The sequence below is a fragment of the Capsicum annuum genome, chromosome 6, assembly GCF_002878395.1.
Source record: "Capsicum annuum cultivar UCD-10X-F1 chromosome 6, UCD10Xv1.1, whole genome shotgun sequence".
NCBI classification, from domain to species: domain Eukaryota; kingdom Viridiplantae; phylum Streptophyta; class Magnoliopsida; order Solanales; family Solanaceae; genus Capsicum; species Capsicum annuum.
Window position 1 is genome coordinate 174,692,048 of NC_061116.1, and position 24,615 is coordinate 174,716,662.

The window sequence follows — 24,615 nt, forward strand, 5'->3', positions numbered from 1 at the left end:
AACCATTTTGTTGGGGAGTATAAGGAGCACTAAACTCATGGATAATATCATTTTTCTCACAAAAGTCTTCTAGAGTTTTAGTACTATATTCACCGCCTCTATTAGATCTAAATCTCTTGATTTTTCTGTCTAATTGATTTTCTACTTCTGCTTTGAATTTTAAAAGCATATTTTTAGCCTCATCTTTAGATTGAAGCAGGTATACCTTAGTGTACCTAGAAAAGTCATCGACAAAAGTAATGTAATACTTCATTCCACCTTTGTTAATAGTGTTCTTGAAATCTGCTAAGTCTGAATGTACTAGTTCAAGCAATTCGGTCTTTCTGCTAGTAACATATTTAAAAGGTTTCTTGGCATGCTTTGCTTCTACACGCACAGGACACTTAGAAATATCATCAATACTTACTGTAGGAATTAATCCTATTTTCTAAGTCTTTTAATGGAAGCAATATTAACATGACCTAGTCTACCATGTCATAAATTAATAGATTCAACAATATAAGCAGAATTAGAAATATCTGCATTATTGACAGTCTCTTGAACAATGTTCAATATAAATAAACCCCCACTAAGGTATCATTTTCCAACAAAGTCACTTCCACGAGAATATTTATTTTATCAGCTTCAAAAATAAGTTTAGACCTACTTTATTTATAAGTGCTCCAGAAATTAAGTTTCTGTGGAGGGAGGAAACATATAGAACATTATTCAGGACTAATATTTTACCATAAGTTAATTTAAGAGAATTTTTTCCTTTACTCATAACTCCAGCAGTAGTGGAGTTACACATGTAGATGCACTCGCCATCAGTGGACTCGATAAATTTATGAAATAACTTTTTTATTGGCGCTGAAATGCCTAATGCGCCTCAACAAGATAATCTTGAACATCATTTTGTCCTCCGGTGCCGAGTTTTGCAAACTATCCCATATTTCTTTAGTAGATTTGTAAGTAACAAATAAATCAAATAAAGTATTAGCCATACGATTCAATAAATGTCCTCTAACATTTTTGCTACCCTTTTTAACCTTCTTTTTAGCAAATTCATCAACAATCATAACAGTGTTAGAACCATTAATAAATAAAACATTATCAACTTCTAATTATTCGAAGAAAATCAGAAGTTTTTATGACTGACGTCTAAAATTATTTTGGTCCAATGACTCAAGTTTTGTTCAAACAGAAAAAAAGCCTTTTATCAATATTGTATGTAAGGGAATCGCTTTCAAATTGTTGGGAAAAGTACTACAATATTGATATTGGAACTGAATTAATAATAGTAAAAGAGTTGTTACAAACACTGTGTCGTGGCAAGCCACTACCTTGAAAGCAATTTCGGCCCAACTCTGGTGCAAATCCTTCCAGCCGGTTGCTCCCCAAGGTTCCACAACTACTTTCAAACACGTGCACTCGTGGCTGGAAGTTTGGAGGTTGCCCAAACCAATTCAAGAGGAAGAGGAAAGGAAGAAGATTGTTTCTTTCTTTTTGTGGTGTTTTTTTTATCTTCTCCAAAGATACCCTTTATATAGTATTTGAAAGTGGAGTTGCAAGAGTTATATTTAATGGTATTAATGAACCATTACTTCACATGTTACTTAATTCTATTAGAACGGATGTTTAGATGTATTCACATCTCCTTTATAATGTAGAAGTTATTCATCTTTGCATTACATTAATTAAATTAATAACTGCATATTTAATTCCACACCTTTAACATCTTCTACTTACACCTGAAACCTCATTCAAGAAAAAAACATTACATTCAAAGTATCCTATTTAAAAGAATCTCTACCGCTATACACCTTTTTGAAAAGTATAACATTTCTACCTATGTGTAACTTCCTCTTTAATGATAGATGTAGTTGAACAACACTCCTAGAAACATATAGGAAGCTTTCTCCTTATACGACTGGAGAAAATGATTGACTTGAGCTAGATTTATCATCCTTTTGAAAAATGGATATAGATGATAAGAATTTAGGTGCATTTGAAAACATAAACCCTTTTGGTTAAAATTTCGCAAGGTGGCCGGCCTGTTATACCTAAAGTAACTTTTATTCATTGAGCGACAACCTTTCCACTCAATATCGTCGAATCACTAAAACCGACTTTAATAAGTGAGATAGAATTGAGCTAATGTTTGAAACGACATTCCCAGTATGACTTGCCTAGCTATTGCATTACTACTTTCATAGATGATGAGTTTCTCTGGAACATCTTTCAATTCCTTACTCTCCATGTGTGATAGACTAGTGCACCATAGAGTGTTGCCTGTAATTCTTTCTTAACCTCATTCCAGTGTTTCCATTGAGTTTTTTTATAATACTTTATTCATATCCTCTCGTTGCATAGAAGTATTTATCCACAGGAGGCGATATCTAACTATTCTGAACTTATGTGCATTCATCAAACAGACGCTTGCTAGTCTCTAAGACTTGTACCTCACACAGACAACAATGAGGGTCTGCTATTTTCATTTTCAGCTTCATCATTCTATCTTTTCTAAGTAGTGTACCTTTCCCTGCTAGCCATAGTATAACAGTGTCTTAGTTGAGCTAGTGCTTTTCTAAATTAAATTTGCAACAAGCAGTTTAGATTGCTGCCCTATCAATTGTAAATAGCTACAAGTAATCGGGATAAAATAATACTCCCTTCATTTTAAAATAAATAAATTATTGAACTATTTTTTAATGTCCCAAATAAATAAATTATTTATTTTTTAAGAGACATGTTGAAATTTTTTTCTAATTTATCCTTTCATTTAACGAGGTTCTTAAGTATTTCACATGTTCTCCGAGAGTATTTAAGAGCAATTAAAAAAATAATAGTGAAAAATAACCTATAATTTATGTTCTAAAAGTATTTTGTTAAGAATCCTACCTCAATAATTTAATTATTTTAGAATAAGGAATGTATTATATTCAAAGATAATTTATCTCTTATTAAGTCAATTTTTATCTCAACTAAACATGAGATAAACTCATCATAAAATTAAATTGAGATTAATAATTTCTCTAACCAAACAAGCCCTTAATTCCTACTAATCAACTCAAAATCCATTCTGAAAAGTTATCCGCAACTGCTTTTGTCGTGTAGCGCTCGCGATGAAGGGCATGAGGCGGGAAAACTGACAGTGCAAAATATCACCCCAGTGCGCGCCATGCGCCCTCTTTAACACGCGCGCTTACTTCATCTTCGGAATCTTCTTAGGGTTTCTGCGAGAAGGGCCATTGCAATGGCGGACGACTCAGAGAAGGAGGCAGTAACGGTCATCGCCCGAATAGGAAAACAACTGGGTGCATACAAAACTTGCCCCAACAAAGATACTCTAGTCAACTTGTTAAAAGTAACTATACTTTTTTCGTTCTTCTTTGCCTGTTATTAGTGGTAGCTTTAGTGCATCGGCCTGTCTTTGCTTGTTATTTGTAATAACATTTTTTCTTAAAAGTAGTTTATCGTTTGATTATATGTATCACTTTTGGAAGTGGGTTATATGTGTGCATAGGCTCCATTTGCTCCTTTGTACTACTACTTTTTTTTCCTTTTTTGAAACTGGTAAATTAATTTGCTCCTTACTTATTTTTTTTTTTTGCGATTTTTGCTTTATTTTCGCTATGTATTGTCCTCTTCATTTTAGAGCTTAGTAAGGTTTGTTGAGCCTTGTTTTTTTGGTGAGGAATCTGTCATCTGTATTAACTTTCACAGGTTCTTCTTGTTGTTCTTCTTCTTCCAATTTATTCCTTATCTATTTATAAGACACCACGTGGTATGAATTAACTTGTGAGGGCTCACCTTCTTTTGTGTAATCAAGTTGATTTGTAAATGGATTAGAGAGCCTGATGAGTTTTGGGCTCTTCTAGAAATGTGTGAAGAAAATGTAACACCTTCTTCAAGTTTCAGAGATAAATAAACTCTTGGTGATTTCTTCCCATCTGTTCTAACGGACAGAGTTACTTGGTACCTGCTGTTGGGCAGGAGGTCTGCTGGTCTGGTATCTTGTGGAATTCGTCGATGTGCACCATAAGCTGGGCCGGACACCACGGCTATACAAAAACAGAAAAAAATACTTTTAAAAGAAAACAAAAGTATTGATACCCTCATAGCTTTGGTTTCGTGGTAAGGGCGCAGTGTCGAATGTATGGGGTTAAGACACAAATAATAAATTCGAACCCAGCTACTAACTGAAGCCTCGTGTTTAAGTGGGAGCAGGGTGGAAGGGCCATACTTTCATGAGTTCCAAACCTGTTGTTAACTGGGTGAGTCCGGAAGGGGTTTCTCTGTCACAAACAAATATGGTTATTATCATATAGGTGGTGTTTTCTTGACTTCAAGAATCAGAGTACTTTGTGTTCTCAGATACCATATTACTTTCCAGTTCTTTGCATGACAAAAGCTGTTTCTGCTGCAGCAAGCCACTCGTGCTTTTGAAGGGTTAAAACAGTCAAGTTCACTGAAATCGTTCATTAAACCCTTGAGCGCTTCTCTTGTTAAGCATAGTTTGCTTGGTCACAAGGACAAAGATATCAGACTTCTGGTTGGCATCTGCTTCTGCGAAATTGTCCGTGTGCTGGCACCAAATCCTGAATTTACTGATGCAGTGTCTAGGGTAAAGTTTGACTTTGTTCAGTTGTTTATGTTATGTAGTCCCCTCTGTTCTACCTTCTTCTTTACCCCCTCTCGCTTTTGGTAGTAGCTGTAATACTGTCGATGCGATTGCTGACTTTCTAAATTTATGATAGGATATATTTGGACTTCTTGTCAATATCTTCTCAGAGCTTGAAGATACCAAGAATCCTTACTTCAGCATGAGGGTACAGCTGTTAGAAACTGTTGCAAAACTGAGGTTTTGTTTGCTGATGCTAGATATTGGCTGCGAAGAATTGGTTAAAAAACTGTTCAAAGTTTTTTTCGCTGTCATTAGGTGAAATTCTTCATTCTCTTTTTATTAGTAGTTCTTTGTCCTGATTGTTCGAAAATTTCTTCCTTCCTCTGCAAAATCACAAAAAAGTTCATTGAATGAACGACAAAGTAGGATTATATAATTAAAGAAAGAGGGATGAAAAGTGTTTACCATGTGATGTTTCATGCTTAATAATTTTCCATTCAATTTTTTCCTATGGTTTGCATGTGGCATCTCTCCTAAAGATTAGTTTTACTATCTGATGGTGCTAACTTCCCTTGTAGGGAACATCACCCTCCAAGCATGGTTTCTGCAGCAGTATCAATAATGTCACAAATTTTGGAGGAGAAAATGCAAGAAAAGGAGAAGACCAGCTATGAGCTGCTTACTTTTGAAAAAGAAGTATCTGAGCCCCTTTTAGATGTGATTTTGCAGAACCTTTTGAAAGAAGCAAAGGTAGATATGGTGATCTATAACGTAATAAGATTTAAAGCTAGAAGTAGTTTCTTCATTAGCAGTTTCAGGAGTACTTTCAACTTTGTTTTGAGAAGATGTACTTTCATCCCTTTTATCTATTTAATGGAAATTTTGATCTTCTTTCATCCCTTCTCCAAGATGAAATTAGCAGCAATACTTGATACTGTAATTTCTACTCACTGAATGCCCGTCCTGAAGCCCAGAAATGGAGTTCCTTTTGGTATCGAGTTCTCTTTTCTCTCACCTTTCTCACTGGAAACAGTAGGAGGCGTAGGGTAAGCTTTAAAGTGGATGTTCTATTTTATGTTCATCCTTTTTGCACTTATGAAGCTTTAAATTAAGGACTTACGCACACGTAAATGCACAGAGTTACTCTGCTTCCATTTCCTATAAATAGTCGCCCATTATAATCTTTTCCTCTTTGTTTATCCTCTCTAGCTAATTTCTTATTGAATTGTATAGTCTTCCATCTATAGATCAATTTATGTCACCTACATTGCAAAGGAAATTTTGTTTATTTTTTTTCAATATAAATGGCATAGTGTCTGATGGTTTGTCCTAAAACGTTGTAAACTTAATCTGATGACCAAAATTTCCTGAAGTGATGTATACTTTGAAATGCAGAACTTCTTGTGCCTACACATAAGTTCATGGATCAACTTTTACACTCCTCTTCTTGAAATAAACCAAAGAAGTGATCTCTTACCCCAAATTCTTGTAAATTTCCAAGATAGTCTTTTAGATTTATCGGCTCCCTGTATCTTTAGTTTATTTTCTGTATGGAGCTTATTTATATTTCTTAGCAGTTCGTATTTTTCATTTTCTGCATCCACTGGATGCCATCAATGAAGTAAAAATAATTTTATGGGAAAAAAAGTAATTTCTTAGCCCGAATTGGGCACATCTGTATGTATATATATGTGTGTGCATTCATGTGTTTGTGTATATATCGTATGCATGTATGTATATAAATTAGTTGCTCACATATTAAACTCCAAGTCAGAACTATTTCAAGTTGATATATTTAAAGTCAAACTAACATTCAAATGTCAATGAGGGTGTAAGAGAAATGAAAGGAAAAATTGCATGCATGTCAGGTGTTGTGCGTGCTCATTTTTTCACAATAGAGTGTCCGTGACCTAACTCCACATTTGTGAGCTTGCTCACTTGGGTTGTCCCAGGCCTAGATAAGGGAGGAGGCTTGTGAAAATAGGGCAAAGGAAGAAATAGATCCGTAAAAGGGATACCAATTATTAGGGTTTAAGCTCTAGTCAGGTTGGTGTGCGCATTGTAGGTTTGATGTTCACTAGGAGTAGAAATTATATTGTATCTCTAGTATCCTAGTACCTTAATTTTAAAATATTGGATTGAGATGTTTATATTGAAGCGCTATGGATTGGGAGGATATATATATATATATATATATATATATATATATATAGTTTGACTTGGCAATTTGTCTTAAAGATTCTGGACTTATTAAATTTACACTAGCACTATCATTTCCAATTACGCAAATTGCTCTACCCTATAATGTTTATAAAATTGTGCCATTGAAAATATTCCTTTATTGTATAATGTCTTAGCACTTAATAGTTTTAATTTGTTTTGTTGAAAAAGCTGTATGTCTTTGTCCACGTCTACTATCTCTTCTAGCTGTTGTCTTGAAATCAGTTTTGGTCTATTTATGATTCTAGATAACATGTTGGTTGTTAATCTTTCTTGAGTGAAGCTTGGTCTTGGTCTGTCTTGTCTGTTCGTGGATGTTGAAAAAAGGTCATCTGTCATGTGTCTGTCAGCAACATATGTATCGGTTTCATATCTATGTTGGTTAAATCCCTTAATCTAATCCTGTTCTAGATGTCGGGAAATTACACTCCACCCGGTTTTCGTGTCTATTGTTGGAGCTCCCATCTCTTAGCTTTTGTTCTTTCTTCTTTTCTTTTTGTTGATTGGACAAATGATTGGTAGGGATCTTGCTGTTCTTTAAATTAGGGTACATTTCCATGGATTCTAATGGAGACTTGTCATTTGATCAACTACTTTCACTAGGTGTCTGGGGAAAGGTGATCAGGACATCTGTTTTTGGGGTCCTAGAATACCCATTTATTTGAATGTAGAAAGGTGGTGATACTTGTTGAGGCTATGGAGATGGATAGCATGTTTTGTCAAGTAGAAATGGTCTTGAGGATGGGAGAATATTGGGAGGAGGATTGATCCACTTGTGAACAAGTAATGCCCCAAACATACCATTTAATGTTGAATTTACGAAAAGGGCAGGCCAGTGCACTAAAGCTCCCGCTATACTTGGGGTCCGAGGAAGGGCCCGACCACAAGGGTCTGTTGTACGCAACATTACCTTGCAGTTCTGCCGAAGGCTGTTTCCAAGGCTTGAACCCGTGACCTCCTAGTCACATGAAGTAACTTTACCAGTTTCTCCAAAGCTGTTGAATTTATGATCCTTCAATTTTGGGTGAAACGTCATATCTTTTTTATTTTTTATTTTTTTCTGGATCAAGTTCAGAGTCATATCTTCTTAGATGGAACCTTTTGAATGGCTCATCAAAATGCAGTAGTAGTACTGTTATCTTATTTTAAGTTGCTCATAGACTTGTTCTATTAAGCTTGCTTCTAGTTATGGCTTTGAGAGATTACCTTCTCCCACGTCATACTAAGCGTTCTTGTCGTTGATGGAGGGAACCACAATATTTTATGTGTCAAGTTTACAAATGATATGCAATATAAAAACATTTACATTTATTTAGTGGCTCTTGTTTGACGTAAATGAAATGTATTGACATTGCTCTCTTAGTTTTGCAATTCATCTTTTCCTGCTATGGAAATTTCTGCCTAATATCTTTAAAAGCTGGAATTCTGTATGAATTTTGTTCCAGGGTGCATCTCGTGCATCTCACCAGCTTGCCGTCTCTGTCATTCAAAATTGCAGCGAAAAGATCGAAGAGACTATTTCAAGGTTTTTAAGGTCTTGCATACTCAATAGAGATGCTGTGCAGAGTGAGATCAAGGAATATTACCATGATATTATATATGAAATATTTCAGTGCTCTCCTCAAATACTTCTCTCTGTTATACCTAGCCTGATCCATGAATTATTGGTGCGTCATTCTTCTGCCATTTAATTTATTATTGTACGACAATGTATCTGTTAATTTTCTGGTCCAGTGAATGCAAAATAAATTTTGAGCATCAATATTACTGTTATTTTTCCTCATCCTCATCAATACTGTCGTTAAAGTTCTTCCATTGAAGCTGGGTTATTTTCCCATTATATTGCTCAAACTAGAAATATAACTTCATTCACAGACAGATCAAGTGGATGTCCGGATAAAAGCTCTTGGCTTGATGAGGAAGGTCTTTTCATTGCCTGGAAACCATTTTGCCCAGGATTATCACCAGCTTTTCGTAGAATTCTTAAACAGAACCTGCGATAAATCTGCTGAAGTGAGACTAATTACACTTTCATGTGCTAAAGCGTTCTACATGACCAATCCATCTGGAAAAGAATCACTTGAAGTTCTTTGTAAGCTGTTGAAACTCGAAAGCTTTTTTTTTTTTCCGTCTTCAGAATTCCCTTGATTTGTTGGTCTCCTGATTCAGCACTACATCTCACTATTCAACTCCTGTGAACTGAGCAGCTGCTCTTCAAGGTCGACTTTTAGATTCTGATGACAGAGTGAGATCAGAGGCAGTTGCTGTGGTGTGTGACCTGGCAAGATATAAGCTAAAATCTGCTCCCCTTGAACTTATCACACGTGTTGCAGAACGACTGAGAGATAAAAAGGTTGTAGTGGTGAACAGCTTTCATAAGATATCATTGCTTTATGTGCATTTCTTAAAAGAACTTCTCTGTTTGTACTTCCTGAAATATGCTTTCTTATATTTCTTTTTTCATCTAAATATGTAGGTGTCTGTTAGAAAGAAAACATTGAAGAGGTTGTTAGAACTGTATCAGGAATATTGCACACAATGTGCTGCTGCTATTATGGATTTCAGTGATCATTTTGAACAGATCCCATGTAAAATTTTGATGCTATGCTATGACAGAGACTGTAAGGAGTTCAAGTATGCCCATTTCTCATAATGTGACTTCTAAATCGACACTTTCCTAGTTGATGGAGATATAATTATGATTCACCTGACACAGGCCTCAGGCAATAGAGATTGTGCTTGCTGACACTCTATTTCCTGCTTCTCTTTCGATTGAGGATAAAACCAGGCATTGGGTGTTCATGTTCTCACTTTTTACGCCTTGTCATCTGAAGGCCTTGAGTGCAATTTTGTCTCAAAAGCTGAGGTACTTTGGTGAAATCTAGATTTCATTAACTTCTGAGTTCTGCTTTGTTTCTTTTCTTGAATTCATGGGGTAGTATGCATCCAGGTTGCGAACTGAAATGCAAGCATACTTAACTCTGCTCAACAAATACAAGGTACAACAAATAGTTTACAATTATGAAATGTATAATTCTTATTGTTAACCACTGCAAAGGAGAAAATTGAATTCATCAAAGCTGAAGTTATAGATGCTTTTATGTTAGAATTTTGGATTGCTCAAAATTTCCAATTTCCAGCTATGATTACATGTTGAACCTTTGGGACACTTTTTTTAGGCTGAAGCCTTTCTGGTTTTGTCTAGAATGTCCTTTCTTTGGCAATTAACTGCCATTCTTATTTCTAATCTAGTAGCTGATGGTGGCAAGAAAGGTTGCTGTGTTTTATGAAGAAATTTTAGTTTGCAAAAAACTCTAGTCCTCCTACATACTTTTGTCAAGTCATTTGTGCAGTGACTTTGCATTGGTTTTCTATCTTTATTGTCCAGGAGGAAGTATCGGAAGAAGTAGAAAAGAAAATGAAAATGTCCATTGTGAAAATGTCAGCATCTTTTGAGGATACTGCCAAAGCAGAGGACTGCTTCTGCAAACTGGATATGGTGAAAAACAGTCAAATCCTTGATCTGTTGGAGAAGTTATTAGCAGAACAGAACATTGAAGATGCCCAAACCACCAGGGTGAGCTTGTTTCACTTTCTTACAGTAGATCTCTTGTTATTCCACTTTCAACCTGGATAGAGTGGCTTTCTTTTCATCGAAATTCTACCATGGCGCAAGATGCCTTTAGAGTTTGTAAAGAACTCTTGCTTGAGTAATCTAAAGATAATCTCTTTTAACCTTCCTGTGTCTTTTATGTTTTCTTGGTTTCATTCCCCAATAGATTACACTCAAATTTTGTGGATGATCATGGTTGAGGAAAGAGAATAACAAGGGACCTGTACTAGTGATTGGGCCTCTAAGTGGCTTATTTTTGTATGAGCTTGATTTTAAGAAGAGCTAAGTGGCTCAACAAACTGAAAATTGTTGTATAACCAGAGGAGAAAAGCTAAACAGGTTAAGGACTGTGCCTCTAGTATAGAGCAGACTCAATAGATTAATATGTGACTTGGAGTAGAAAGAGCAGGCTCAACAAGTTAAAGAGTGCCTGGAGTAGAGTTATTGTTGGAGCCTTTGGTTTTGGTCAGTACAAAGGAAGGAGGTTTTCTGGAATTGTGAAATGCTTGCATTTGTGTGGATTATTTGGAAAGAGAGACCTGTATTCCAGGTTTCTTGATTTCCGACGATATGCTTGTATCTTTGGCAACAAGCTTACTAGAACTTCAATTTCTTTTTGATGAGTGACTGCTGCATATATAATTGGAAGACATCTTGTTCTCCTCACTTCTCTGTTCTGAGAAATTCTCTTGCCTTTGAAACTAAGTGAAGACCACACTTCACATTCTTTTCTTTGGGGACCTAGTGGTGGGTGCTGATATGCGGGCACTGAATGGGAGTAACTTTTACAGCATAATGCAATAAAGGATTTAGTTAGCTAGAGTTAAATGATGCAGTCGGGAGCGTATTTTGATTTATGTTATACACATTTGTGAACTTGCGTAAATTCTTATATGCATCTTTTTGAGAATGATTGAAAAAAATGCATTTGAATTAGTCAGATTTACTTTTAAGGTGTTGAAGAAGAAATTTCTATTTGGTTGGGGAGAAGAGTGTCGGATCACAGTAAGATGCAGCGTGTATCTTGTGGTCATTGCCCATAGTATTTCTGCCTTCTCTCACTCTTTGGTTTCATCTGGACTACATGCCCACCTGATTTGGTGTAAGACAGATTTTTGGCACATGCAAACTCATGATAGTAGTGCACTTTAGTGGATTAGACTAATATATTATCTTCAGTTTAAAAAAAGACTAATTGTAGTATCTTTTTTTCATCTTTAGATTTGAGTTATTGCACATCATCAATTCCTAGGCAGATTTAATGAAAATTTTGTTGTCCCTTTGCATTATCCAGGAAAATCTTTTGAGGAAGACCAGGGACAAGAATCTGCATACTGAGTTTCTGCAATTACTCTCCATGAAATGTTCATTTAATCTATTTGGTTCGGAGCATGTTCGCTGTATTTTTGATCATCTTTCAGGCAACAGATTTGGGAATAAGCATTTGGAGGATTCTTCTGTGCAACTCCTCTTGGTACGAAAAATCACTTTAAATTAAAAGAAGAATCCCGAAATTGGTGAATTTTAACAACTTTTCTTTTATCGTCATCTTTAGTGCTCCTCAACACCCAATATTTATGAACTTTGGATACTGTTGGATTGACTACTCTGCAGGTTATGCTAGTAATAGTCTCAAAATAATCTTCTTTTCTTCCTCTCTTCCTTTTCAACGTTCAGTTGAAATACTGACATTAGTTAGGTGCACCAGGCTATGAGAATGTTCCTGTTACAGTTTCATTTCTGCTGATTTTTTTTGGATCAAAATAAACACGTTTTCATTCAGAAACTTGGCCAAAAATCTGGCGGTATACAAGGGGTATACCAAAAGGTAAAGAATCTTCAAGAAGAAATGATTCTCTACAAACTCCATACAATTGGAAACTCCTATGTGTGCACCAAAAGAATCTGCTGATCTCTAGAAAGTTAAACCTAGTCGCTAGTATACTGTGATCATGTTAATTGAAAAGGAGATCATAGAATGCTTCAGATCTTTTTGCTGTTTGAGCACGACACATGTGAAAGTTGTGCCTAGAATGCTAACCTTTTGTTACAGAGTTATTTTTCTTTGTTGCTTGTCGTAGGCATCTGCTGAATGAATTAATCACTTCTTTGGAATGAAGTTTTCCAGTCTGGGAAAAGGCACAAAGACCCTTAAGCTTTATCTGCCACTTTGAACCTATTATTCTCATTCACCTTGTGTGTTAGATTTTACTTCATATAGTATCCACATATCAATTGTATGCTATGGCTTTCATCTTCATCCCTTTTTTCTCACCAGACTATTCTCAGTGCATTTCCTTCACTCTTGAGAGGTTTGGAGACAGAATTCAAGCAATTGTTGTTGGAGGAGGTTATCCCATTCAACGAACAGCTGATCCAGATTCTTGCAAAAGAAGGGTCCCACATGCCAATCAACCTTGGGTAAGTTTTCGAATTCTAGGTTGTGGCATTGTGCATTTTTGTAGAAACTGGAAAGCACCCTTTCCTTGTGGAAGCCCTCCCAGCCCAAAGGAAAATGCCTTTTCTTTCTTCAGTATGCAAAAGAATGAGTCTGATAGATAGCATTGTGCTTTCATTAGTTCTTCTGTTACATGACTTTGTGGCATACAATCTGAGGAAAAAGTTTACACTGTTAGGTTGAGATAGCTTACTCTTTGGTTCAAGCACCATGCAGTATTTACTGTTTAATGTCATATATAACAACTTTCCCTTCGATATCTCGTAATCGTGATGATCTGTGTAATTTTTGTTTTATGGGATTGAGCATTTCCTTGCTCTGATTTTTTTTAGAAATTAGCATCTCTCGGTATAGCGTATTTCATTTGGTCATTTGGTGATTTAATGAGAGTGCAAAAATTTTTGCATTCCACTACTTTATATTGTGGTGTCATAGTCAAGTGAATGTAGGTCTTAAGTTGACCATCTGATTCTTTTGAAGTCTTCCCTTTGTTTCTATTGTATTTACATAAAGTCGTGTGGTCCAGGATTTTCACCTTGTTAGCATCACTCGTAATCCTGAAGAAATGGAGTCTTTTCTGCTATTAACTTCAACCTGCCTCTGACCATCAACTTAGCTTCTCTTTTCTTCTTTTCTATATTTGATTAGACAGGATTGCAGCGTGCTTTTAATATGTATCAAAGCAAACAATCTCTACCTTTAAACTGGAGGATAGTATTTGTTTTCGTCTTTCTTGTTTGAAAGATTATATTAGACATTCCGTGCTTGTTTTTACATAAATACTTCGATGGTTTGGTTTCTTGTAGAACTCTACCCACGAAACTGCTTACTTTTACTTCCATTTTCCCACTTATTTTTTTTCCATGTAGAATCATTATTTATCCTTTTGTTTTCCAGAAAAGTGGAATGCTTTGTTCCTTCTTCTGTGTGTTCTGCTAAGTTTCTACGCTCTTTTTGATCTGAGTTAGGGCAGTGATATTTACTTTGTTGCAGTGACATATATCCATTCTTGGAGAAGGTTTGTTTGGAGGGCAGTCGTGCTCAATCTAAACTGGCTGTTTCTGCAATTGCTGCACTAGCGGGCGCTTCAGAGCAGTCCATTTTCTTAGATTTGTGCAAGGTGAACAAACTTCCATTTTCTTGGCATAGTGATGTAAAATGTCTCTGCATTTTCAGCATCTTTTAGAGTATGCCTGATTTCTTTTACGTTTTAATGATTGCAAACTAATGGGATCTGAATATAAGCTTCTTCCAACTCCTACTAACTAGCATGTCAAATTGAAAATTTTAATACTTCACTTAACTATTTTGCCTGTCTATCAATTCAGCTGAGCAGGCACTGTTCTTACTACGTATTGCTAGTGCTGTTACTACCACAACTACAACTGATAATAATAAAATTGTACTTGTATGGTCATAATAATCATCAGAACTCAAAGTGATAATAATAATGGTGATCATAAGCATGATCATCCTTGTTATAGTCATCATCATTACCATCACTACCACCATCATTATCACGATCACACACATTGGTTTAGGACACCTTGTTGTTATTGTTTTTAGAGGTATGATATGGTGAACCTTCAGATGCACATTGAGGTGAGGGACCCATAAAATGCCAGCATGGCATGTAAAATGATGGGTTTGCTAGCATACACATGACACCAATTGTTTTAAACCCAAAGCTTCTGACAGTTGGTCACTCATACTGTGGATTTTCTCTATGATTGACTTCAACTTCGCCTATAATCTTATGGAGCTGATGAGAGTACAAAAAATCAGACGTCACACTGAAACCTAGAAGATGTGAAGTTCCTGATGGAAGAGAAGGTGCTAATTTTGATGGTAGTGGAAGGAGCTAAATTTTTGGGAGGCAACGGGGAGGGTGGTGCGTATTGAAATAAATTTTCTTTAGAATTGATGTGGGGCGGGACTGGCTGGGAGTTTGTGTGGGTCTGTGTTGGTTTAATAGTAATTTTTTTCAAAATTAGTTCAGTTGTTAACAAAATTATATGGCGAACGACATCCAAGGAAATACCACATTTTCACAAATGTGCTTCCAATTTGCAGTCAGTGAATAATGTGCATTCAGTTTTTGGAAAAGTTGTTAGATTTTGTTTGATGCATCCTACAAAGTTTGCAATGGAATAACAAACGAATAGTAGTTTCTCCCTTTCTTTAATCATATCTATTTTTCATGGCTTGTCAATTGAATTTTATTTTTTTCCTCCTTTTGGGTAGAATTATTGGATTTTTACACATTTATGATGTTAAAATATGATATTTTGTAGGAGATTCACTGAATGTGCATGACTTAAATATGTTTTAAGTGTCAAAATGGTAAAAACATTTCTTTCTTTTAGAAAAAAAATTAGCAGATTATGCGGGGCAGGCTGAAAACGGAAGTTTTTGTTATGCAGGGCAGGTTAGAGCCCTTGCGGGTTTGCCCCGCAACTGCCCCCCCTCCCTCCCTCCCTCCGTCCCCGTTTGCTATTCCCTAAATTACTTTTTGAATGTAATCAATTTTCACATGATCAGAAATCTTTTTTGAGTGGTAATGGGATGACAATAATAGTTGAACTTCCTGAGAGATTGATATTTTTGTTTCTTCTTGCATCAAATGCATAGGGATTTTGTTTTAATGCTCTAACCTTAATAGTTTACTGATGCTTTTTGCTATAACTAACTTGAATTTTTGCCCATTTAGCAAAATGGGCTCTGTTATGCTATGATGTGCTTCCATACTGATTGATCCGTTATTTTCTCATTGTTTTCTTTTCTCATCTAGTCATTTTAAATTAACATTTCCAAATTTCCATTTTTACTGGCATGTTATTTATACTTACGTTTGTGCTAATGGAACATCGTAAACTGAAAAATTGTGGTGCTTACATCCTGTGCAGTGAGGCTTATGCTTTTGGGTGCGCCTTTTACTTGCCAGATGTTTTTGTTTTGTCATTAGTCAATAATTTTTAAGACCCATGTATGTTTTGATTCTAAGGTTCTCTCTCTTCTGCATCTATTATATTTCTAGATACTTGTGGATTATCTGCATCTGGGGAAACAGCTTCCAACAGTTTTGCAGTCTTTGGGCTGTCTGGCACAATATTCTGTTTCAGCATTTCAAGCACATGAAGAGGTGGTGACCCATTATATCACTGAGGAAATATTTCAGCTAACTGATGTGAGTTCGACTCTTCTGATACTGACTAGTGGCTACCTGTTCCCTGAAAAATGGAAAACGATGAACTGATTAATTTGAAAGGCATGATAACTGATTAATAGTCTTTTGGCCTGTCCACTTTGGTATCTGTAGTTGTTCTGTTTCTTCTCTACTGATGTTGATAAATTTTTTCCCAGGTGGCCATGTTGGAAGATCTGGATTTGTTAGAAGAGACTTCTGAATGTAGTGGCTCTTGCCAATTGAAGGCGAGTCTCATCCATCTTATTCTCACTTCTTTTTCCTATTTCATTTGGGTTCTAGTAGTCTAGAATCCACTTATTGACCTACATTCTCTGATCATTCAAAAGCAGTCGACTAACTGATATGCGCCTGCATCTTTTATAATAATATTTATGTCCCCATTTGGGGTTCCATCTTGTAAGAATTCACTCCCAGATTGAAGTAGTTCTTCATACTGACTATTGGTATTTATGGATATGCACTTGAGCACTGTGAACTAGTTTTAGGAACATGGCGAGACTATTAAGAACTGATAACTTTACCAAGCATCCGTTTTTATTCCAGGGAAATTCTCCAAAGAGAACATACAGAAGAAATTGAACTTGATGCCCTTTCTCTAAATAAAACTGTGTATTTTGGTGACTGCATTCAATTAATTGGAGGTTTCAGTAACCGCATTGCATGTAGAACTCCTTTCTGATACTGGCTGTTTGGAATTACTGTTTGGCTTCTCTTTGTTAGTTCTTTCAGCAGATTTTATTGATTCACACTTTTCGTAACTCATACCAATATGTAAAATTTTCTATTCAAATTTCCAGAAAATTGCAAAACACATACGGTAAATGTGAATTAACTCGAGATATCATAAGATGGAGGTAAGAGATACATCCAAGGGTGTGGCGTAATGGTCAATGATGTGGAGAACTATGAGATCTTAGTTTCAAGTCCTAGAGGAGGCAAAAAGTACTAAAGTGATTTTTTCCCATCTGCCTAAGCCTTGACAGATAGAGTACCAGTATATGTGTTAGTTGGAGAATAATAAGATTTGATGGAATAGTCAAGGTTTGCCCTAGCTGCTTCAGACACCAACCTCCAACACCAACAATAATGATGCCTTTGTCCCAATCAAGTTGGGGTCACCTATATGAATCCTCAGCGACCATGTTACTCGTTTAAACTCATCTTAGATGAGTATTGTACCTGTATTGTGAGGATTCATCGTGGAATTGACTAGTTTTACATTAGCTGCTGCCTGCCGGAGTACTGCCTCCTCTTTTATCTGGGTTGGGACCGACGATGTGAGCAAATTGACCAAGACAACGTCATAAGAAAATTTTGTTTAGGTAATAAATGTCTTGAGGATGGTCTTTAGAGATTAATTATATATCACAACCGACAAGTGACATTTACAAATTGTTTACAAATCACGTTCCAAAAATGCAACTTATAAGTCACATTCCTAAAATGTGATTTAAAATTGCTTTTCCTAAGTAATTAGAATATAAACTCTGAAATCTCAAAATACATATAATGAACAATATATACACCTAAAAGTGATGTAAAATGATAAATCACTTTTAATCACAAATATATACATCAAAATGTGTCTTGTAACTATACATGTTCACCAACATATAATCCTTTTCACGATTTTTGTTTTGAGAATTTCATCACTCTAAAATTTGTTTCTCGGCCCATAAGGCTTTGCTATTGTGATAATAGTGTAACACATGATTTGTCTGTTAACGCACTTCACGAGTTCGAGACTTTCTGTTAGAAAAAAACCCAGTAGTTTACTGAAGGGTAGAAAGGCTAGCCCATTAACCACATAGTTTTGAACCCTGTGTTATTGACCCTTGGGGATTTCTCGATTATAAATTTTTTTCTCAGTGATTGGTGTTCGAGTTCCTTGATGACATTTCACATCACCAAACTAGTTTTAGATTTACTTGCAATCAAGATTTTTGTGTTAGTGCAAGATTTTTAGGCGAAATTTCATTGCAAAAACCTCCCATTAGTTTCACAAGCAACGCTAAATTCCATTTTCAAGCTTAGTATCAGTTTTAGCAGGACTAAAATCTATTAATTTCCTCTGGCAAGTCTTTCTGATTCATAATTTCTCGATATTCCTGAAGGGGAGCCTTGGAGTAACTGGTAAAGTTGCTGCCATGTGATCAAAAGGTCACGAGTTCAAGCCTTGGAAACAGCCCCTGGCAGGAATGCAAAGTAAGGCTGCGTACAATACACCCTTATGGTGGGGTCCTTCCCCGGACCCTGCGCATAGCGGGAACTTTAGTGCACTGGGCTGCCCTTTTCTTTTAATTTCTCGATACTCCATTGATGTACCTTGTGAATGGTATCTGATTACCAGTATCAATGTTATTTCTATGGCTTAAAACATACTTTACCCAGTCTAACTTCCACAAAAATCCTCTTTAACCTTTTTTTGGGTGCAACCTATTACACACCTTAATTTGCAATATCCGTGTTTAAAATCTACTGCGGGATGTAAGCCCACATCCTCTTGGAAAGTGTATGACATACACAAATCACAAAGCAACACGTCTCATAAGGTTATAAAAAAGTCAAGTTCTTCCTCCACACCTTCGCAGATCAAAAACTTTGTAACAAATTTTAAACAAATTCCTGAAAAAGATTTTACCCCATTTCATTTACATTTCAACAATACCAGCCGAACCAAATGACAATGATTGGAACAAGCCCAAATGTTATGATGGAGGAAGAAGAAAGCAAATGGGCATAGTCACATAACTAGAGAAACTCGTAGGTGACCTTTCACCCACCAACAAAGAAAAGAAGAAAAGACCATTAATGCATATTAAATTCACTAGCTGGTGTCAAAACAAACTCGAACCCTCACATCTATTACAATCATGACAATTTGCTTCTGGTAAATTAAAAGGTAATTTCTCACTATGTTGCTCGGACTCTTCAAAAATATCATCGGGTGCGTGTTGGGTCCTTCAAATATAGTGTATTTTTGGAGGATCCGACACGAGTGCTGCAAGATTTTTGAAGAGTCCAAACAACTTAGATTTTCACATACTCGGCTAGAGAGGAAATTAGAAAAATGCCTAACTCGCTGTGTTGGAGCCACTAATTCCACCCCCCAAAACCACATTTTGATTATGGAATCTGGCATATCTTACAAACCCTTCGCATAGGCTCGGCGCACACTTGTATGGTCTGGAGAGGCTCACGTATCTTATAGTTTAGTGGCTTTAGCTATCTTTGGATTCCTTGCTTGTTGTCTTGTCTGGTTCAATAACACTTATTATCAGAAGCTTCTCAAGCTCAAGCATTTACTTTTCTATCTAGAGACCAACACCTTGGGGCTAATGCTCTGTAGCAACTTTGCTACTGCTCCACTATTAAAATTGTTGCTATTATCCTTTTCCTTAGCACTTTACTTACCACAGTCGTCGTCACTGCTGTATCGGTGACAATAGCGCCTTTTGATCGGGAGACAAAACAACCTTCTCAATTTCCACTTTTCTAAATCTCACCCCACTTTAGATCCATCCAACCTACAAAACATCCTTTTCTTCCTCAAAAGCCTCTTCAATTTTTTCTTCCCCCATACCTTTCAACGTATTTGCCTGAATCTTCTACGGTGCCAGAATCATTGTATAACCACAGTGGAAGAGATCCAAAATATTAATAAGATGGATTTTAGAGAAAGTTCTCTTGAAATATTTTGGATCAATAGGCTTAGAAAATCATTGACGTTGTAGGGTAAAAGTGAGGACTGAAGAGCAAATAAGATTTGTTAAAAAAATGGGGAGGGAAGGAAAGCGCATGAAACTCAAATAAATCTTCAAATACAATGTTATTGCTCTTCATATGCGTACTTTCCACGTGGTAAAATAGTGAAGGTATAAGCTATTTCTGAGGAAAATGTGTGTAAAAGGGATTATTGTGCAAGTTGAGGAGGAAAGTGTGTATGAAGCCTAAAGTCTCACATTGGTTGGTGATACAAGATCGACAAGGAAGACACTAACACACACCAAAACAGTCCATGATTTGAAGAACCGAGGACCCCTTTTGGTGACCCCTCTCGGATTCACTACACAATAACAAAACAAGCACGATAACAACAAGATTCTAAGGTGTTCAACACCTATAATCAGTGAGCCACAAACTAAGATTACAACACAATAACAAGAACAAAAATGACACAACAAGGTCTCAGGTTTGGACACCCAAAACCGAGAATGAACACAACAACAATAATAAGATAGAATGATAGATAACTTGACACACAATGCACAAACACTATGAACCAAAGTGTATATTGAACACTAAGACCCAAGAATTCATACAAATAACATAAAGTTCTTACGGTGACCTCAAGGGAACGGAATCCCCAAGCAACCAACGTTTCAAAACAAGCAATCAACACAAGTGATTCCACACTTGTCACAAGTGATATTCACACTTGTATGAAAACTCTCAAAAGAGCTCTCAAAATATCATCTAAGTTGTGAGAAAATGACCTAATATGTTCTATTTATAGCCTAGGTTACAACTTATTACAAAGTGACTAAAATGCCCTTAATGTGCCAACACTCCAAAGCTTGTTCCATTAGTTGGCCAGTCACCCGAGCACAAGTTCTTTACGTATTGATCCACAATCACGATCGTACTCGTATCAGTTGGAGAATGAACTAATGATTTGCTGAACTTGGGGAATCCTCCCCTCATGGGTTAAGTTTTGGGGTTGAGTTAGGCCAGGTGCCATATCTTTACTTGGCATCAGAGCTAGGTTCATTCCCGTTTGGGCTCCCGGTACGCTCCAGTGGGGCCTGGGCGGGAACGGGGGTGTTCAAGTAGGTGAAAGTCCCACATTGGTTGGGAGTGGACTTGGGGTTTGCTTATACGGACTTGGGCATTCCTCCGCTCATGGGCTAACTTTTGGGGTTTAGTTAGGCCCAGGTGCCATATTTTTCCAGAGCCTATCTCTTTAGTTATCTAACCTGGTAAATAATGTCTGCATACTTATCTGAAACTAGCTTCAAAGGGGGTGGCCTATCTGCCGAAGAGCTGGAGTAACAACTTTCGTCCTTCCCATCTGCTATTCTGCTTAAGGTTTAGTGGTAGAGTTACCCATTGTTTCTGCTAGTGGAAGGTGTTAGGTACCATCTCTGAAAGTTATCCTGCCTGGAGCTGACTGCGAGTTCGTTGATGGTTTATATGCTAATTGTTTTCAAATTAGTTTTGAACTCCAGCAAGGACCCAAAAGATGTTAATGTGAAATTGAAATAGATTACCTTTTTAGTTAGAATCTGTTTCTATGGCTTCGTTTGAATGTTCGATTGCTGCAGATTTTTGGGCTCAAGACACTAGTTCGGAGCTTCTTACCCCATCAAAGTGCAACTGTCAGTCGTCCAATTGACTTTTTACTGGATATTATACTGGAAATGCTTCACAAGGGCAGTCATTATGATGGTATTATCTCAAGGTATGGATTATTTTTTCACAATTCTAATTAGATGTTTATCAGTGTGTGGGATTATGCTTCTTTGAGCTTATTTTAGGCTATCACCAGTTGGATAATGTAAGGTTCCTTATGTCCGTGCAAAACTCTTATATTCGCTGACATAAATATACTATAGTTCAGGTTTATGGTTTATCTCCTAGCATATTTTATTACTAGGTTGAAAGCAGTTCTAACACTATGTCACATTTTGTGAAGCACTGCACAAAATTTACTTATTCTTTTGTATTTTTTATGGACATCTGTCGCTTAAAATGGACTTAATATCCTATTTTGGGACACAAGCATTCAAATCTATCAAAAAGTTTATAGAGTTATTTTGGGCCTTAGCATGAAAAATATTACTTGTAGAAATAATAAGGATAGTGCCATAATATCACATGAACTCCAGCTACCAGCCTAAGCCTCCATTCTTCTTTTTCTGTTTCATGTCTCTTTCCCCTAATATCTAAATTTTGTTCCTTTTCCAACTTTATCCTCTTTCCTATGTTTATGCTACTTAGCTTACACTTGCCTAGGGCGCTCGTGCACATAGTGCTCCTTGGCTAGTACGGGCTAGGGGAGAGGGGCATATACTGTATGCAGTCTTCTCCTATTTTTCTGCTAAGAGGCTATTTCCATACCTAGAACCTGTGACCTATACTCCAAGGGAGAAACTCTACCATTGTGCATTGGCTTGCCACTTTAGCTTACACTTGTCCACTGGCAGAAAATGTTTGAACCTACTTTACCAATTAGTAGATGCTATGCTGCTTATACTTCAGACAAGCAGAAGGTATTGCAGTAAATTGTGTATTTCCTGTAGATAATATGCTTACAATATAGTAACTTGTAAGAATCTAACAAAAACAAATGAATGATCGAAAGTAAAGGTATTCTCAGTTTAGTTTGAAGGAACACTGCTCGGGTATGTGATATCTTTGTTGCATTTGTCCCACTTGCAATAACTTAATCGCCGGTAACCAATTTTTGTGCAGTGATTCTGACAAGGCTCATATTAGATTAGCTGCTGCAAAGTCTGTTCTTCAGCTCTCAAGAAGGTGGGATTCAATCATTTCGCCACAAATTTTCCGCTGCACGGTTTTGACGGCCAAGGTTAGCTGACCTCCAGTCTAAAGTAATATTTTAGTAAATGTTGACTAATTCTAGCAATTCACTGGCCAAATAGATGCAGAAGCTTGAGTTTCCACTTGTTTAATATTCTTGTAAGTCTCCTTGCTGCCCATAATTGATAAGTAACAGTTTGATTGTATACTATAGAATCGACTCTCTTGTATAGTTCTTGCTGCTATAACATTTAGGTTTTGCAAGGACATTATACATATAAGTGTATTACCTTGTCACTGTTACAATCAGTAGAATTGTAGGTCATTTCTCATGTTTGTTTTCTTATATGCTAATGACTGAGCATAATGTATGATAAAAGTGTAATTAATGGTTATATCTGCAAATAGAACTCTTGCAATTTTATTTTTCTGGTAAGGGGCCCTTGATTTCAGATATTCTTGCAAATTAATACCCCATTATCTCTCTCTCTCTCTCTCTTTTTGTTGATGAAGTAGTAACTTTCATTAAACAAAGGGCCAAACTTGCCCGTGTACAAAAAGTATAAAATAGTAGAAAACCTTACAAGCGGACATGGTTTTCTACAAATAACACCCACTTATCTATACATGTAGGAATCCTATGGTTGCACCGAAAAGAAATAAGGGATAGTAAGCTGTTCCTAAGTGTACAAAATCTTTCTCTACCCCCAAAGCTCTTCTATTCCTCTCGCGCCATATGATCCACATAAATGGTAGAGGAACAACATCCAGATCCCATGCCCTGCATATTCTCTTCCTTCTTCTGAATGCCCAACTAAACATTGTTTCTTTCACAGTGCTCGGCATCACCAACTCAAATCTGAACCATGACCATAAACAAGTAGCTAACTCCTTATCAGTTAGTCCCATATATTCGACATATTTTGACTATACAAAGTAACCACAAAGTTAATTAGCTTTTTGAAAGAAAACAACTAAGAAATAATATGAACAAACATTTCTCTCCCTCACCGTTAAGCTCTAATATGGAGTTCTGAAATTTAACATTTTATTAAGTCAGACTATCAGATTGATCTCTTCTCAATTCACCCGAAAGCTGTTTCAGTAATTTAAATGTGTATTCAGAGCTTGTGAATGGTGTACATATTATTAATTTTTGTTGAAGTGCGATTTCTAGAGATGGAAGTGTTCAATTCTAACCAGATGCCAGTTCAATCGGCAATGATCATGGCCGTAAAGCTGATGTCCTTCCTTTTACCAATTCAGCAGGCCATGAAACATGGGGGCAAAAAGAATACATTGATTTGGATTAAACATTCAAGATCGAACTCTATCTTGAATGTACCAACAATTCTCTTCCGTGCTCTTTGGATCCAGATTTTGAAACCCACCTCCCTTTCTTTTGATGGTCTGGATAATGAGATTTTCCTACTCAGACCTCGGATTTACTTATTTATGTTTTTCTCTGTCATCTGACTAACCATTGGAAGGGCCTCTTATTCTTCTTCCGAGAAAGATAAGAGAGAAGAAACAATTAGGGGAAGAGAATGAGTAGAATGAATGAGAAAGTAAATTCAAACAGGAAGGAAAGAAATTAAGAATTAAAAAGTAGTTAGTTTTTTAAAAGGGAGCTCTTACACTGGTCGATTTGGACTATTATATGGCTTAAGTTGGTTTTCTTACTGTGGAAGTATAGCTTCTGAAAATAAGTTGATTAATGTTGAATATTTTATGCATTGCTGTTTTGCTATATGATCATGTATATAAGGAAGCCAATCTAGACAACGCTCTTGGTACAACTTTGCTAAATGGTGGACTGGTTCTTTCTTTTTCTGAGTTCAACTTATATTTTCCTGCTTGACTTGCTTTATTTTCTTTTCTGCCATGCTTGACAGAGTAAACTTTATTTTGGGTCGATGTACCATCAGCTTCCTGATGTTCATTCTAGCAACATTTGACTTAGATGA

The 24,615-nt window shown here is 36.4% G+C and overlaps 1 protein-coding gene across 2 annotated transcripts in view; it reads left to right on the plus strand.

The window, feature by feature from the left end:
- The first annotated feature begins 2,994 nt into the window (after nt 1–2,994).
- The window catches only part of LOC107872985 (sister chromatid cohesion protein PDS5 homolog B), a 33,146-nt gene continuing 11,525 nt past the window's right edge, over nt 2,995–24,615 (plus strand). The window contains exons 1-18 of one of the 2 annotated variants that reach the window (XR_007056496.1): nt 2,995–3,346; nt 4,409–4,606; nt 4,740–4,921; nt 5,185–5,356; nt 8,272–8,493; nt 8,702–8,918; nt 9,034–9,179; nt 9,303–9,460; nt 9,543–9,692; nt 9,777–9,825; nt 10,215–10,403; nt 11,734–11,913; nt 12,718–12,860; nt 13,891–14,017; nt 15,935–16,084; nt 16,261–16,329; nt 21,430–21,566; nt 22,580–22,697. Coding sequence is in view for 1 of the 2 variants with exons in the window: in XM_016719671.2 (XP_016575157.2) it covers nt 3,236–3,346; nt 4,409–4,606; nt 4,740–4,921; nt 5,185–5,356; nt 8,272–8,493; nt 8,702–8,918; nt 9,034–9,179; nt 9,303–9,460; nt 9,543–9,692; nt 9,777–9,825; nt 10,215–10,403; nt 11,734–11,913; nt 12,718–12,860; nt 13,891–14,017; nt 15,935–16,084; nt 16,261–16,329; nt 21,430–21,566; nt 22,580–22,697 (2,718 nt within the window). In the remaining variant the exon portion in view is untranslated. The remainder of the gene's footprint in view (nt 3,347–4,408; nt 4,607–4,739; nt 4,922–5,184; nt 5,357–8,271; nt 8,494–8,701; nt 8,919–9,033; nt 9,180–9,302; nt 9,461–9,542; nt 9,693–9,776; nt 9,826–10,214; nt 10,404–11,733; nt 11,914–12,717; nt 12,861–13,890; nt 14,018–15,934; nt 16,085–16,260; nt 16,330–21,429; nt 21,567–22,579; nt 22,698–24,615) is intronic. The other variant, XM_016719671.2, reaches the window with a different exon arrangement.